Genomic DNA, 18,551 nt, shown 5'->3' on the forward strand with positions numbered 1-18,551 from the left:
TGATGACTTGAAATTAATTTCAGTAAAGGGGTTTTGTATTATCAGTAGAAATTGAGTTAAAATATATATTGAATTAAAACAGACTCAGTAGGCGGTGCTACTGTCACTGTAGTCGTTTCAAAAGACACGCTGCTCGGGCTTTTATAAATGGCTTATAAATGCTGACTGTCAAACCAATATACTCCTTCAGGACTGGTGTGGGGGGTATGTAAGAAGGTTGTGGGATGTCATCAGTGATAGCAGACAATGTTGCCAACATTTCTTGTCCTTTGCCTCCCGGAGGCCCGGTTTCTCTTAAAGGCCATAATTCAGACCACATACACCCGCTAGTCCTTGCTCCCACAGATTATTTTAATGGTCTGACTGTTACTGGCCCTGTCACTTAGTCTGGCCTCTCAGTTTATTATCTAATGATCATGCAAAGTGTCAGTCTGTCTGCAGCACCCATACTCTGAGGCCTGCCGTTTCTTGTCACTGGATTTGAGGGTGGCCTTTTTCAGTCTGTGCCTACACACAATGAAAAAGTGAGCTAAACAACCAAAGGATTTGTCCCTGAAATGACAAGCTAAATTGACTCCAAGGTGGGCTCATGTTCTGTCAACTCTAAGCTGAGTGCATTGGTCCTAAACTAAGTACTGATTGAGATGGATTGCTCGTTAGTCTTTCAATACTTATACACCATATACAAGAGGGAAGAGGAAACAGGAAAAAGTAAATGTTATAATAGCACGGTTTTTTGTGTCAAGAAAATCATCAAACAATGAAATTATCCTATTGAATCAGTTGAATAGATAAAAAAAGAATAACTACATATGTTACCCATGGCAGCACAAGAACAGGCACTCACAAGATCAATAGAGGCCAGGGTCTACCACACCAGGCAGGACCCCCGATGCAGACTGTGCAAAGATGCCTCTGAAACAATACGGCACATAACCGCAGGGTGTAAAATGCAGGCAGGAAGTGCATTCATGGAACGCCACAACCAGGTAGCTGTCATAGTGTACAGGAACATCTGCCATGAGTATGGGCTGGAAGTCCCAAGGTCAAAATGGAAGACACCTCCTAAGGTAGTTGAGAATGACCGAGCTAAGATCCTATGGGACTTCAAGATCCAGACTGACAAACAGGTGATGGCTAACCAACCAGACATCGTGTTGATCGAAAAATACCAGAAGAAGGCAGTAGTAATAGATGTGGCAATCCCAAGCGACAGCAACATCAAGAAGAAAGAACACGAGAAGCTTGAGAAATACCAAGGGCTGAAAGAGGAGCTAGAAAAGATGTGGAAAGTAAGAGCAGCAGCGGTGCCAGTGGTAATTGGAGCACTGGGGGCTGTGACCCCCAAACTGGGAGAGTGGCTACAGCAGATTCCAGGTAAAACATCAGAGGTCTCTGTCCAGAAGAGTGCAGTCCTAGGAACAGCTAAGATACTGTGAAGAACCCTCAAACTCCCAGGCCTCTGGTAGAGGACCCGAGCTTGAGGATGACACATACCACCCCACGAGGGTTGAGAAAACAATTTTTTTTTTAAATATATATATATATATATATATATATATATATATATATATATATATATATATATATATATATATATATATATATATATATATATATATATATATATATATATATATATAATATCAAATCTAACCACCAGGAGAGTCTGGGTTGGCTGGAGAGTCTAGAGGATGGCTGAGGAGCCAGCTGATAGGGGCTTGGAGTACATTAAGAGGATACCCAAGATGCCTCAAACATCTGTTCTGGATGCCCTCTGAATGCCCCCCTCAGGAGGTTTTCTAAACATGTTGCCCCAAAGTAGACCCAGGACATGCCCCAGGACAAGCTAGAGGGACTATGTATCTCAACTGGCTCTGGAGCTGATGGAGGTGTCTGGGGAGAGGGAGTTCAGGTTGTCTCTGCTGAGACTGCGTCCCCAGCTACCCAGATAAGTGGCAGATGACAAGCATGAGTATGAGCCAATTCAAAATGGAAAATATATTAATACCCTCTGCAAGGAGAGTATGCAACACTATGTCAGAAATAGCATTGAGTTTGAGGCCTTTTACCCTTGGGGTACTGTATAAAGCCGAAAGCAATGCTATTTCTGACATTTTGAATTGAAATAGCTTCCTGAATGGGAAGCGAAAAATCTTCAAACTTGGACACACAAATCCAGCAGATTGTTTTTTTTTTTTTTACTTTTTGGGAATAATTAAGTAGACAAGCTTTTCTTCAAAGTAAGCAAAACAAGTATGATCATGACAAAAAAATGGAAGAAATATTTTTTACCTTCATACCAAGGAACAATCAGTAGCTCCTACTGATTATTAGAGCTTAATGCTCTTGAACCATACATTAACAGAACTATCAACTCTCAACAGCACAGAACAAATTGCAGACAAGCATGCCAATGCTTTTTTCCTGGACACAGACAGATTTCTTAATATTTCATGAAGTGGCAGATTAAAACATTTACTTTGACTATTCCATTCTGGGTGTTATGGAGTGATGTATGATTTTATAACTCCAAACAAGTTACAAAGTTCCTACTGTAGAAAAGTAGACTTTCAAAATTAGCCCTGGTCAGCCCGGTCGAACAAGAAAACCTATAAAACTCCAAAACATAGCCATCATGGCAGCATGCTGATCCTGAGTGGAAAAGGCAAATGTGTGTTTGCTGAAAATGTGTGTCTAGGCTAAGCATTTCACAACCCAGGGTTTCAGTAGTCAAAATATAACCCAGAATTATAGTTAGCTTCTTTGTAATATAATCCCCTTGACACAGCCAGGTTCCCGTGAGTCTTTCAAGACAGAATTTTTAAATTCGAAAAGCCAAAGTTTTAAACAACCAAATGCTTCATTTAATCATTTTTTCATTAACCAGCTGAAATTAACCAATTTAATCTCTATACAACAGATGCACTTATTCCTGCATTACAGATAAAAAAAAAAACTTTGGACAGTCTCCTTTTTTTTAAGTATCCCCTTAGAACTATTGAAAAAAAGGCCAGTTAGAGCTCTCCTGATAGACAGTGGCAGATAATTTTGTGGTTTTTTTTCTGCTGCAGCTGCACATAGATGACAAACTGCAATGTGCCATCTACATGAAGCATAAGTCATAATAGCTAACCATCATCCACTGTGGCATGGTTTCAACTCCATTTGTGTATGTCTGACCTTGCAACACATAATGGTTAGTCATCATCATTTTCTCTCCCTCCCTTGTTATATGTGTGCATTTGTGCATGTGTGTTTGCTGTTTCTGTGTTTGCCCAGCACACAATTCTCTGTTCCCAGTTGGAGAAGATTATATTCAGTGTCATGGAAGACTTGGAGAGAAATTAAATGAAGCTTGTATCATGCATCACCTCATACTCCTGCTACATATTTTGACCAGTAAAGAAATGTGTTAATACTATAAGAGAAGCAATCATAGGCAGGCACATAAAATAAAGTATTTGAGATGAGAAGTAATATATTTTCATACAAAAAAAATATAACTGCTAATTTATGCAGAACAAAAGTGGTATAATAACAGGTTTTAGCTTATGATGAAGCTCTAAAACAGAGGAAACAGAAGCAAGAATGAGATGGATGCACACTGAATGCCGCCATCATACTCTTTAGCATGAGCCACAGGCAGTGTCCCTGATGTGCCCGCTCATCCCATGTGAACAAGAGCCAAGTGAAAAGTATGATGGATACAGCTCTGTGAGGACATGGCAGTATGCAATGATACTTGACATGTTCATGCCCCAGTGCAAACCCATCCACATAAAAAGGCCATGACAGGTAGTTTTGTTTATGTCTTTCTTTGTCCTTTGGTGAATCACTGAACAAACATAATATTCAGTATGCAGGATTTGTCTTCAGTTCTGACCACATGCATTTAAGTAATTATCTATAAATATGCCTAAAAGGGCGTTCCATAACTGCATAACTGTCATGTTTTCATTTGAACCAGCTCATAAAACATACTCAGAGAGTGGACAATGAATCATACTGTATGACTCATGGTTTACCTTTCAAAATAAACAATCACGCTTTTGAACCTATTAATAGCAAAGCTTTTCATTAGTATAATCTCCTATTCAACACAAACAGATAAACCCAGACAGGAAATTTATCATTTTGGTTTACATTATTAATTTAATGGCAGGAGTCTATTCCATCTATCTTTTCATGATGCTGTGGAGCCATAAACCATCATATTGGAAATCAAGGGACAATGTCCATGCTGATATCAACTTTAAACACTGATAAAGGAAGATGCAGTTTTGCTCTGCAGTTGGACTCTCCTCTCACACTGCTACAAATCCCCCTCTCAAATGACAATCTCATCCTTCCCCCCAATGTGCTTGGGGACAAAGCAGCTGCTATATGCTTGCCCCTTCCTCTTTCAAGCCAACTACATCGAAGGGACACCATGATTGTAGCCTGCATGCCAAGATCCAGAATCTGGAGACTAATCAAAGGCTAAGTGGATTTGGTGGCTAATCCCAGAAACAGACCAGTTTGCAGTATTTCTCTTAGAGCTTACAGGAAACTTTGAGAATGGAATATTTGAGCAGAGGACAGCTTTCTTGCTGCAGGCCTGACAGGCAAAGCTACTCAATACTGGAGACAACTCAATTTTTCCAAAACAGAGATCAGCAGAGGTTACTGGTCTTGTTAAGTATCACCTCAACCTTGCAGTGGTCATCCGCCCGGAATCCCTTGATGAGAGGAAAAACAAAGGCATTCAGAGTAAGGAAATGCAAATCAACCAAACATTTATATAATGAAACCCCCATAAAAATCCATCCATCCATTATCTGATATGCTTGTCCCAATTGGGGTTGCAAGGGTTGCTGGTGCCTATATCCAGCTGTCAATGGGCGAGAGGCGGGGTACACCCTGGACAGGTCGCCGGTCCATCGCAGATGCACTCTATTTGTGCAAAGGTTTGTGATTCTGGACACTGTCAAGCTCCTTATCTATTCCTAACAAGGAATGGTTCAAAGAAATGCTTCCTTCCTCCCTTACACTCAGAGTTATTTGTGATTCAACAACCTGACCAATTGCTGCACTGCGAAAAGAACACAATGCTGTTTCACAAATAAACTTACTTCCTTCCTAAACACAGCTACAATGATAAGTCCTAAATTCAGTTACTAAAGTTAGAGAGTTCCTATCAGTTACAATCATATTGTATTATAAAAGCATATATAGTTTAATAAAACATTTACTGTTTCTCGACTGACAAGAATGTGAGTATGGAGCAACAAACATATGAGCTGAACTTTCAGCCAGTTCTCTCTGCAGGTGGAAAAAAAAAAACTAAATACTGTAGAGACCAGAAGCATAGCATGCTCCAAAGAAATGGATCTTCACGCCCTCAAAACCCCGCCCCCTTTGCATCCAGAAATTCAAAACACATCTCTGCGTTGTGATTGGCCCACCAGTTCTAGGGCCTGGGGCATTGATCGAGGCTAGACCAAACTGGCAGGCAAAACTGATTTTGGCCGCTGGCGGGTGGGGCTAGTTCACTAGGCTATAATTCATAAAAAAATTGTATTAATATTTTGTCATATGTACATTCAGTGGTTCAATTTGATATAATATAAGGGAATGTACAGAAAATCATACTACCATTTTCATATACATTATATAATATTATAGCATATTTTATCTCTCACTATATTTTGTCATTTACTGTACATACTGTCATAATTCTGCCCATTCTGAACTTTTTGATTCATTTTTTATGTTCTTTTTGAGTTTTCAGTTTCACTTTGATTTATGTCATTCCCTGTTTTAGGGCATTGCTTTCATTTCAAGCTTTTTTTCTGGTTGTATTTTAGTACATGTTGTTTAATCTCTGTTGCACCCTTGTGGCAGTCTTCTTTCCCTTGGCTCCCTTCTAGATCCTTCTGCACACGCCTTCTCCCAATCAGTTAATTACTCCATTCTTTGTTCTGTTTGTTATATATACTTATAGGCGTAACTTTCTGAAGGACTGGTGTGGACATGTCCCCACCAATAATGTGCACTTCTGTTTCCCTTTCCATTCATTTCATTTAGCCAACAGAAACTCTGGATGGGCGCAGTTGTCTGTCTGTGTTCAGAGTGTTTTTTTCTCTCTCTCTGGATGCTACCTAGTCCCACCTACCGGTGTAACATTACACCATATATCATCACTAGATCTGTCCGGAGCCCTGTAGATAAGACTCCTATATGATTGGTGGTGGCTATTCACTGTTTACGTTGTAGTGATCAGAGGAGAGACAACAAACTGCAGCAGTAAATTTATTTTGAACTAAGAGTTAAGAGACAGGTTGGTTTAAAAAAATTTTATAAGAAAAAAAAAGATGCCACAAAAAAAGCTTAAAAAAAATCAACAATAGAGTGTTTATCTTACGTAAGTTAGTCATTTAAGGTGATAAATTTTACACAACATACAGTTTAAATGTTTTTTCCTTAAAAAAAAAGCAATTAATCTCAGCTCCTCAGAGGACGTTGACTCACAGTTACAGATAAAAACTAAGTCATATTTATTGTTTTCTTATTTAACAGAAATTTACCAGACTGCAACAGTTCTAGAGATCCCAAATTGCCGAGATTTTGAAGTCACGCAGAGGTGACTTGAATATTAGTTTCTCTAGCATTCTAGATGTCTCTTATTCGACATCTTAATGCTATGTGTTAAAAAAAATAAAACAGATTTACTGGGATATGAGACATGAAATAAAATCTCATGTCAAACATTTTACGAGAAAAACATGTTATCTTATATTTAAAATGCAGTTTTGTCTTTTGTAAATCAGCAAGACAGCTGTACTAAGCTGCAGAACCAGATGCACAGTCAAGAGAGACTTCAATATTTAATTTAGGAAACCTACAAATTCAAATCACAAACAATACTGTAAAAATCAGTGAATCAATGATTTGAAACCTTCAATATTCAGTCTTTGTCAAAGATATATGTGGGAAGAAACTCTAAATTATATTTTCCTGCTTGTGAAGGGGGGAATCAGTGTTATCAATGATACAGATGAAATGGAAGCCATCTAGCTTAAGTACCTTTTAGTTTTTCATATTGTTCTTAATACCGTGATGGATGGATGGATGGATGGATGGATGGATGGATGGATGGATGGATGGATGGATGGATGGATGGATGGATGGATGGATGGATGGATGGATGGATGGATGGACGGATGGATGGATGGATGGATGGATGGATGGATGGATCCTATTTAAAATTGTATATATACAGTGATGTCCAATGTATAGCAGTTGAAATCAGTATTAGTTGTTACTATTTGTTTTTTTTAATACAAATATAATTTTTTTATTAATGTTCTTGATGATTTAGAGATCTTTATAAATGAGACACTAAAAGGTATCTGTATATCTATCTGTAATTATAAATATTAGTTTATTTTGCAACTGTTGCATTCTCAACAATAGGAACGCATTAAATAGACACAAATGGCATTGCCATTTATGTTTGTGCTCATTTCTAGAGAAAATATCATAACCTAACGGAAGCCGTCGGGTCCTGCAGCTCCCACCCTTGTAGAGTATCCCCACCAACTTTAATAACAAAGTTACACCCTTGTATATACCCCTCCTCTGCAGTTACTGTTTGCTGGATTTTCTTCCTTCCCTCCTTAACCTATGTGTTCCCCCTTGTTCTGGTTCCTGTCTTTCCTTAATTTGTTATTTCTGGATTTATGCTTCCGTTGCCAGCGCTAGTTATTAAATCTGCAAGAAACCACCTCAGCTTCTGTCTCTGCATTTGGGTCCTCTACAGACCTCCACACAACCTGACACATAGAAATAATTTGTCTACCACAGAACATTCTCATCTCTTATACATTTATTCTTCCACATAAAGGTATACATTCCACTCACACAACTACATTCTTCTCTGACAGGCATATATTATACCCTAACATGCATACATTATACCCTCTGAATGACAGTTTTAGAACTAATGCAACCCGATTCTGCAAATACCTTTGTTCACCAGGCGCTCAAAGATACTTTTTTGGACAATGTTTATATTTTATCTGGTTTTCTGTCCCAATCAGTAATCATACAGGATTAAATGCTGAGGGGAAAGAAGAAAATATATATTTCAAATATAAAAAGAAAATCCATCAGTAAAATAATTTATCTTTGTGTTCTTCCTAAATTTTTTTTCAGTGAACAGCTAAACAACGCATGAATATATTGAAGAACACACCCTTTTCTGCGTGAAATTGCAACAAAAAAAAACGCTTTGGTCCCCAGATCCTGCCTTGGCGCATCAGGTCCCCATCAGCAGCAGTTTGCTGTTACCATGGCTTTAATGCCACACAAACATCATTTGAGACAGAGACAACGAACAAAACAAATGAACATCAAAATGTGTAAATCAGCAGCAGTACGGAAAATGGTCCATTGCTGAGGAATGAAGCCCCCAAAAAGCAGGTCTAGTTTTCAAAACTGAACAGAAAGAAAGCAGAAGACGAGAGACAGAGAAAGACATTCAATAGATGACCCAGTTTTTTAAGAAAGATTGGTTACCTGAGTAGTTTTAATTAGCAGAAGATTATTGACTTGTTGAGTAAAATAAGCTAGCCTTCTGCTGGCTACAACCTTCTTAATTCATAATACGGTGAATTATGCTCCATATAATTCAGTCTCAATGTGCCATGCTAGGCAAAGTGCAAATATCTTGGAATTACAAAATTAGGCAGAGAGAACTCCTGGGTCAGGCTAATGTGTTAAAAATATGATAATCATATGTCAACCCTTTAGCAATGATTATTTCTTTTTTTTATTTTAGTTTAAATTTAAAATAATAGATAATGTGTTGTTATCCGTGTTATCTGACTGAATATACATGGAGCCATTGAGTTTAGTACATGTAGTATTTATTTTCCATATTTAAGTACATTTTCCTTTGATAACATACTTCTTTATAATGCATTTGATTTTACTATTTCACATCATATAATGGATTAAGTCTAATTTTATGTTTTGTTTCTATTTACTTAAATTGTGGTAGAGGTACATTTCTTGTGCTTTTTTGTGATTTTAAAAATACCTTTCCACCACCAGACTGATGATGGAAAACATGTTATTGATTTCTGCCAGGTAAAAGGGATAGACAGTGACACTGTTATTCCCTTTTCAGACTGCATCCCTATCTCAACCCTGCAGGCATTTCTTATTCCAGGTCGGGCAGATTATATGAGATGATGCAACTTGGCGTTGGCAGGGCTTTTTTTTTTTTTACACATGAATAACAAAGATGTGTTGTTTCCAATGCTGGGAGCATGCTTCAGAGGCTAAATCATTTATATTTGGAGGAGTTCTTACTAGTAGGTAGGTCAACATCTTTTGGTATGGTTAAGAAAAGAGAAGAGATAAGGGGTTAGTGTATATGGGGGTGCATATCTGTATGACGCTCCAGTGGGCTGATTTTCTGTGCATGAAATGACTTGACATCCACTCGACCACCGAATGAGAGGCAGCGTGCGTGTTCTTTTCCTGAGAGGGAGAGTGGGAAAGAGAGTGAGAGAGGGAGAGAGAGAGAGAGAGGGAGAGGGAGAGAGAGAGACAGAGAGAGAGAAAGCGCGGAAGAGAGCAGCAACTTAGTTACTGAGTGTCGCTGCTGTGTCTCCTTCGACACAGCGGTTTGAAAGAAAAGCATCTGGCATTATGGTTGATCAGTGCTTCTTTCATCCTCTCCCATGCTTTAGTGACGACTGCATCTACATCCCTATTTCTGTTTCATTTCGAAGGATTAAAAATAAAAAAGCTGTTCAGAGGCACCAAGGAGAGACTCTACATCTTCGATGTGCATGAGGTACGTATTTTAAGCTGGAGTTGAAAAGACAATGATGCTGGATGTTCCCACTGAATGTAGGATGCTGAGTTGATGTTAACATTCTGCAATTAGCTTTTGTTTAACTGCATCTTAGTGTCTAAGCAAGCAAATACAATATGGCTTCTCCACACATACATTTGTTTTGTTATTAAGAGGTGCTCTGACTTCGCTTTTTTGTCCTTTGCACTGCTTGAAAAAGTTGCTTTCAGTTCAAACATAAGTTACCTCTTTATAGGAGCAAATCTTGACTCACGAGCTTTCTAATGTAAGGGTTGCTGCCACATTTGCATTACAGTGTATATTTTTTTTTCTTTTTTTATTCTAGATGACAGTGAGGATACCTTAGAGGGACTGCAAGCCTGGCCACGATTTGCAGGAAAATGCAGCTTTGGATTTCATATGTTTTGCTCGGTGCAACTTCAGTGGGCATTGTTGAGATGTCTGACCATTATGGGGAAATCTGTCAAGAGCTGTGTGCCTGTGAGGAAAGAGAAGGGATGCTTACAGCAAGCTGTGAAAGCAGAGGAATTGCAAGACTTTCAAATATAAGCCCACTACCCTTCTCTCATTATCAACTGCTCCTTACTGGGAATCTTCTAACAAAACTTTTAACTAATGATTTTGCTGACTACACAGGTCTAACAATATTACATCTTGGAAATAATAAAATATCAGAAATTAAAGCAGGGGCTTTTAATGGACTGAGGGGATTAAAACGATTACATCTCAACAATAACAAAATTGATGCCTTGAAGGAAGAATTTTTCTATGGCCTTGAAAGTCTAGAATATTTACAGCTTGATTATAATTACATCACCCATGTGGAGCAAAATGCCTTCAACAGACTTCAACATCTGGAGGTCTTGATTCTGAATGACAATTTGATATCTAGTCTGCCTGTAAACATATTTCAATTTGTACCATTAACTCATTTAGACCTGAGAGGGAATCAGCTCAAAGTGCTGCCCTATACGGGTCTACTGGAGCACATGAACAGCGTTGTGGAGTTACAGCTGGAAGAAAATCCATGGAACTGCTCTTGTGAGTTAATCGCTCTTAAGACCTGGCTGGAAAGCATTTCATACACAGCTTTAATTGGGGATGTGGTTTGTGAGTTCCCCTTTCGGCTTCATGGTAGAGACCTTGATGAAGTTTCAAAACAAGAGCTATGCCCGAGGAGAGCCATTGCTGAGTATGAGATGCCGCCACCTCCGCATTTGGGAGTAGATTCAAACTACAGGACGACCCCAGCTCTTGGTGCCTACTTCACTGCATCTGGCATTGCAAGATCCTCATCAAGACCAACCAAGGGACCTCGTCAGTCTGCCAAATTAAAATCAAAACCCACCGCTCGAGTCCCATCAAATAAGCCACAGAATTATGGTCAAATTGTTTCTTATCAAACCAAATCTCCAGTGCCTTTAGACTGTCCAGCTGCCTGCACCTGCAATCTCCAGATATCAGATCTTGGGCTGAATGTGAACTGCCAGGAGAGAAAGATTGAACAGATCTCTGATCTTAGTCCCAAACCATACAACCCCAAAAAGATGTATCTCACAGGAAATTATATCCCAGTGGTGCATCGGTCAGATTTTACTGAGGCAACCGGATTAGATCTGCTTCATCTCGGTAACAATAGGATAGCTCGGGTAGATGATAGAGCTTTTGGTGATTTGACATATCTGAGACGACTATACCTTAATGGGAATTTGATTGACCATCTTAGAGCTGATATGTTTTATGGACTAGAGAGCCTACAGTTCTTATATTTAGAATACAATGTCATTAAAGAAGTAAATGCTGACACTTTTCAGCATATGCCAAAACTTCAGCTTCTTTTTTTAAACAATAATCTCCTAAAAACATTGCCAGAGGGTACCTTTAACGGCTTGACATTAGCAAGACTAAATCTCCGTAACAACCACTTGCGTTATCTTCCAGTCAGGGGTGTACTTGATCAACTCACAGCTCTTGTTCAAGTTGATTTGTATGAAAATCCCTGGGACTGCTCTTGCAGTATACTTGACTTGAAGATGTGGTTGGAGCAGCTCAGCATAGGGACAGTTTTAAATAACGTTATCTGTGGCTCCCCCAAGAAGTTGGCTGGAGAAGATATGAGATACATTAAGACAACTAATTTCTGCCCTAATAATTCTGATATACTTGCTTCTATGATTCCTCCCTCAGAGGAATCATTTCCAGGGAGCACTATCACTATAGAAACATCCTTAGACTCCAACACTCAGTTCAGCACCATCCCTTTGTCTGTAATGATTCTTGCCCTTCTTCTATTATTTATTGTGTCTGTGTTTGTGGCAGCAGGACTGTTTAAGGCTACAAAAAAAAGACACCAGAAGAATCAAAATGAGCAGAATGAATCAATGAATGCCTGCATTAGCTCCCTCAACATGGAGTATGGCCTTTACAAAAAGGGATCTATTCCTAAAATAAGAACATCAGCTGGTCATGTCTATGAGTATATCCCACCTCCCACAGAAGCCACATGCAGAACTGCTGCACAAACCCCTATGGACAACAAATCAGTAGATGGATTTAAGGACTTTGACGAGTTAAGCAGCGCCTTTCTGGGTAACTTAGATGAAGAGGCAGGCAGTACTGTAATAAGCTCTGAGTACAGCGCCACGACTCCAGAGCCTCTCAAGAAGCCCTCCACCCCTTACCAAGACGATGTATGCTACTATAGAGATGTACCCGAGCCTGACAAGAACCAACGCTATAACAATGCTTTACTTTGCAGGCATGGAGCACACTCATCAAATCAGTATACATCAGACTTTGATGCAAGAAACCAATATGTGCACCCAGAGAGCATACAACAGACAATACTGTATTGCACAGCACCAAGCTCTGTTTATGTAGAACCCAACAGAAGCGAGTACTGGGAACTGAAAGCAAAGCTTCATCTTGATCCAGATTACCTTGAGGTTCTCGAAAAACGAACTACATTCACACAGTTTTGAGACATTGGTCCTCCACATGTTCAGTTGCCACATTTGTGTGATATACTAAGTGAAATTAAAAAAGACTATTTTGTAAACTCAGAAACTACTTTGCAAAGACATTTATTGTGTTTCCGAGAAATATGCTTTATGAAGCGAGTGATGCAAGGAGAACATAATTAATTTTGAAGCATCACTTAACACTCCATTCCTGTGTGGTTTTGCAGTTTGGTTTGAGTGTGCAAATACAAGCATGAAACTATATATTCAGAGCTCTTATGACTTACCCTACCACAGATTTTACCCTGCAACAGTATCATTAATAATGATTTAGGAATCAGCTTTAAATCTCAAATTGGCTGCAGTTTATGAGTCGTAATAAACCACGCAGACAATATGTTCCTGACCCCCAAATAACTTTATATTATTTGGCAGAACAGGTTTTCTTTAAAAGGCAGCCCATTCTACGTGTTTTCCTGCTTCTTGATATGAGAAGCATGCATTCAAGTCTAGCTTTCATTCAATCTATTTGTAACATGATTAATTATTAATGGATATCTGCATTTGCTTTGTTTCTTTAACCAAAAGCATGAGTTATGAGTGCAGTGAAAGTCTCCATTCTAATAGAAACATGGGAGAATGTAAATTATGATATATATAATGATAATATTACACTAGCCTTATTTGTAGAGTGGGACTATTGTGCAAACACACAGCAGACAAGTTAAAACATTAATGTCATGATTAGAATAAAGTTGGAAGAAAGTAAGAAAAGCTACCTTTTGGTTAACATCTTTTCAAGCATTACATTTTACATTACAAAAAAAAAAAACCTGAACACAGCTGATATACGTATGCACACTTATCTTTGCTTAGAGTCTGGTCTAACTGACTTGGTGGTTCATTCCTTTTTATCAGAGTATTTTTGTAAAGGAAATATCTTATTGTTTTGTTGTTGTTTTTTACTTGCTGCTGTAGTTGGTAAATGCAATTTATTGTTCCTTTTTTATCTTTCTTCTTTCTATGATTTAAACATTTTTGCCACTGCACTATTTAAATGTTGCTTTGTTTTACAGTTTATACATTACGTAATAACAGCATTTACTTTTACTTTTAAGGTTTTTAATTTCTTTCTTTTTTTGTTTTCAATTTTGTTTTGCAGAGTTCAAATCATTTATCTGGAGTGTGTTTTCCATTTGTGGTGATTTGGGCTGTTTGCTGCTTGTTTACACCTGCCGGTATTAACCCCCTCTGTGACAACTTCTCATGTGTCAATCAGCAAATCTTTAAGATTAGGTTGATATTTTTTGCCTTTAAAAAAAAGTAACGAAAGAAAATTAGCAGTTCAATATGTGTTTCTTTTGGCTTTTGCCTATTTACACATTGATGTATATCCATTTTTTTTTTACATTTTGTGATTTCAACAACAAACCAATAACTGGACATTTGAAAACAGTAACATGCAAAGAAAAACCTTTTTATTATTTCATACACACTCCTGTATTTGGTTTGTATATGTGCAGTGGTTACATACAGTGGTTTCCAAACTTTTCTTGCTGGACCCACCTTTTGGTACACAAAAAATATTCACAGTTGAACAAAGAAAAGCAAACTAAAGTAAGTTAAATAATGTAATTCAATAAACTGTAATCTCCTTCAAATTAGAAAATGACCACCTTTAAAGTATAATCATTTCAATTTTAACTATGTATTTTAGTGTGTAACATTGCAATACATCTTAAAAAGAACATCTCTCAAGATGGGTCATTAATTTAATTAGGCCCTCCTTTGAAACTACACTGGGCCCACCCAAGGGAACCCCTCACCCACCCTCCCCCTCCTCTTATGGAACTACTGGCTCAGTCAGACCATGGCCGTATAAATAGAAATAATTGCAGCTATAGTGTTTTGTTGGAATCATTTTTTAAAAAGAATCGCAACAACCTAATTGTTAAGTAAATACCCCTTAATTTTAATCAAATTGTATTTCCAGTAATTTATTTTCTATAATTCTACGTATAAATTTGACCTTTGTACCAAGAATCTTAAGAGGAGATTTAAAACTATTTGGTATTATGTGAATACATAGAATGGAATTCAATTGTGCGTATGTTCATAAGAAAAAGCTAATACAATTTTTTTTACCAAGTTTGGTTCTAAAAATGTTTTTTAAGCGCAAAAAACATTCTGTGTTTCTGGACTGCCATCTCTCTTGCAGAACTGATATTTTAAGCTTCGCGTGTGGTTTTTGCTACTCATATTCAAACCTGGTGCATAAATAATGCACTTTGCAGAACCTTTAATTTCCTAAAAAGACTCTATTGTTAGTATGGATCATTTATAATTTACTCACTTATTAGAACATAATTTAAGGTTATCTCTGCTGCAATCAGCTGATTAAACACCACTGTCCTTTCTATGATAGAGTATAATTTGCTCATCTAAATTAAGCCTAAATATGCACTGAAAAAGTGCTTTATGGTTTAGCAGCTCTATTTCATGCTTAGTCACAATCAGCAGACTGAAATCTTATTATATGGTCAATACTAAATGTGTAACCCAACTATGTATTGTTAGTACTTGATTTTTTGTTAATTAGTCTATTAAGATTTAATTAATACCACAAACCTCATATATGAGCCCCTTCTTCAATTTTACTCATTTACTCTCTCTTTTTCTAAAATATAGCATTCTAAAAGATTATATTTGTTGCTTTAACTGTTCTCTCGCAGTAAAAAACTCACATATTTAAATGTCTGCCAGGATTTTTCTCTGGAGTTGACAGGTTCTACCTGTGCATGAGTAGATGCTCTCTTCCTAAAACCAAAAGTGCACAAATGAGAACAATTGACTACTTAAAACTGCTCTCTCTATACATGTGTGTTCATGGTTGTGTGCTCTCATTGATTGATTGATTTGTGACCTGCCCAGGTCAAAAATCACAGGTTGTGATTTGTGACCTGCACAGGTTGTACCCTGACTACTGCCTGTGCCCCTGCAAGGCATAAGAGGATGCAGAATATTGATGCATCAATGTACATGTGTAATTGTTATATAAGTTATTTCTTTTGCAAAACCAGACACTGGTATGTTGGTTGGAATTGGGTCTATTTTATGCTGTTTCAATATTCATTCTATTCAGGCCTCTGGCCCAGGTGAACATATGTTGTATACCTATTTTTATATTAGCAAAGTATGAACGTTTAGATTCTTCTTTTATATCTGTTATTTGTTTTGTTTTTTTCTTTATTAACAGGATTTAAGAAAATGCACTTATGATTCTGCTGATCAAAGATGATGTCACTTTTGTAAATGCACAATACAGTATCGTGTTTATAGCCATAGATTTGGTCTGATAAATGCATAAAGAAGGGTTATGTATTATTACAAAAGCTTATACTATGCATAGATATAGATCACACTCAGACAATCTGCTTTACTCTCAGTTACAATTCCGCCTGTTTGGCTGAGAGGATCTCTCTCAAATTATAGCAAATTTACTATTAATTCAGAAAGTAACCTCTCTATTGTGAGAGATATAAACCATGTATAAACATCAGCTAATAGCAGTTAAAAAAAAGAAAAAGATAGAAAAACTCCATGTTAATACAATAAAGTCACCTCTATGCAAAAGGCTTCAAAGGAAACTGAGCACATTGTTCAGTCATAATCTATCTTTATCATCTGGGGAACTAGGGTGAGCCGGGAAATATGACTTTCCCTGAGAGTTAAATATACTGTAAAGTTAGTTTTCAAATGCACTCAACATGTTGTCATAACTCAGCCAAACAAAGGAGAGGTTCTATCTATCCTATCTGCATGACAAGTTTTACTTTGCAGCATGACGCTAAGCAATGAGAAATAATTAATTTGTTGCCTTTATCACATCTCATAGAATTTCTTATGTAGGGTTAAAACAACTGTGCTAAAATATCCAAAGTTAATACATAACATGTACCCCATCTGACCCATTTTTTAATTTCCTCTAAGAACACCTCTATAATACTATAAAAGTGGAAAAACACAGTATACTAGTAGAAATACAACATTCTTGTTGTAGAGAGTTACTAGGTTTTGGTTGATTGTATAATTTCTCACTGTGTGCTATAACCTACACATTTTAAAGCAGCAAAAAGCAAAAAATGTACATCTCAAAGTTTTGCTTCCTATAGCGCCTTTTAAATTTTAAAAGAGGGATGTCCTGATCCGATCCCAGGTAACGTTTCTGTATCCTGATTAGAAGCTTTTAAGGTTTTTTGTTTTCATTGCCAGAATTGAATTTTGGGACTAAATTGAATTGCTGATACCTGTTGGTGTTATGCTGTGATTTTCTGAGCCTCACTGCCATCCTGTAGTGCAGTTCCAATGCAGTCCCTATTTTCAAAATCCCATCTTATTTTTGTTTTTATGGCTTGAAAACTGTTAAGTAGACGTTGCACATTACTTTATTTATCAAAAACAATCTTGTTTATTACATGCATGTAATACGGTTCAAAACATGACAAAATCAATCCTATTTTCTTTAACATCAGTCCTTTCACAATCCAAAGTTGTCTTAGTTTATAAAAAAACCAAAAACAAATTGCTTTTTTGAAGCTTCGGTGGCTGAAATTTAACAAGTAATTATACATCAACATTAGCCTAGCACCTTGTTCAGCATGAACATTTTGTTAACACTAGCGAAATATGACTTTACTTAAGATTGTAGCTGAATGTTCACTACCAAATAAATATGTACTCTGACTTAGTATTTGCAAATGCCTGTTTTTAAAAGTATTGGATCCATTACTACCAGGGACAAAACTTTGTGATTAGGACATCCCTAATTTTTATTTACATTAAGGTTACTTAATTTTTTTACAAAGCAGCAGTGTCAGAAAATGTGATTGCTGTATATAGCAGCAGTTTTTTAAGTTTTTTTTTATTCACCATGTTGTTATAACTGACAATATGCAATTGTTTTGTGGTTCCAATTAAGACTATGTATAATAATAAGAAGCCAATTGTGCTAGAATAAAATGTTTCTGTGTGTGAATATGTGCCAACGTTTAAATGAAGAGAGGATATTTGGATATTTTCTGATTCCTATTACAGCTCCTCTGTTTGCCTGTGTTTGCTTTTTTTGTTTTGTTTTTATATATATAATAATGATGTTTCGGTGTCAGCCTAATTTGTAAATAGAACACTTTATCAGCATTTTTTCAGTGCAAAGTTGTTCCACTTTTAAAGGCAAAAAAACCCTTGTTTTTTCTATTTGGAAAAAACACAGAGCAACTAGGAATATGTGGGATAAGTATAGCTACAGTGTGCCGTTTTATTTAGTAGTTAGCTAATGAATAAAAGATATGCATTCATTTGAGCTGCAGTTGTCTTCCTTCAATCTTCAAAACCATGTTTTGTTTGATATGTCATAGTGCACAGGGAGGACAGATTTCTATTGTTAAACAACCCCCTCAGCGATTTTATGAACATTCCATAACTGAAAATTCTATTAAAATATTCAAGACACCCTCTTTTCCACAGTTAAACAAAAAGAAGTAATAAAGAAGGCAGCGATGCATGTTAATACAGAGACTGACTGTGAGCTTCAACAGTCAATGAGGTTATTTCAGAAACCTCACAAAGAAGATTGGAAAGCCATTTGCAAAACTGTTTTCATTTAATACACCATCCGTTAGCAAACAAGAAAGAAAATTCAATATAATGTAAAAGATCTGACC

The 18,551-nt window shown here is 37.1% G+C and overlaps 1 protein-coding gene and 1 long non-coding RNA gene across 2 annotated transcripts; both read left to right on the forward strand.

Annotated features, from left to right (window-relative positions):
• The first annotated feature begins 9,534 nt into the window (after positions 1 to 9,534).
• On the forward strand, positions 9,535 to 13,663 carry LOC119776919 (SLIT and NTRK-like protein 5). The gene is made up of 2 exons (XM_038275581.1): positions 9,535 to 9,850; positions 10,197 to 13,663. Exon 2 carries the CDS (start codon positions 10,252 to 10,254, stop codon positions 12,850 to 12,852), a length of 2,601 nt encoding a protein of 866 aa, XP_038131509.1. The 5' UTR covers positions 9,535 to 9,850; positions 10,197 to 10,251; the 3' UTR covers positions 12,853 to 13,663.
• A 1,366-nt stretch (positions 13,664 to 15,029) lies between these two features.
• LOC119776921 lies at positions 15,030 to 18,190 on the forward strand. Its single transcript, XR_005279846.1, has 2 exons — positions 15,030 to 15,762; positions 15,800 to 18,190. It is a non-coding gene; the product is annotated as an uncharacterized LOC119776921 (long non-coding RNA).
• The last annotated feature ends 361 nt before the right edge of the window (positions 18,191 to 18,551 follow it).

Source organism: Cyprinodon tularosa, unplaced genomic scaffold (genome assembly GCF_016077235.1).
Source record: "Cyprinodon tularosa strain WSP-4 unplaced genomic scaffold, ASM1607723v1 ctg968, whole genome shotgun sequence".
NCBI classification, from domain to species: domain Eukaryota; kingdom Metazoa; phylum Chordata; class Actinopteri; order Cyprinodontiformes; family Cyprinodontidae; genus Cyprinodon; species Cyprinodon tularosa.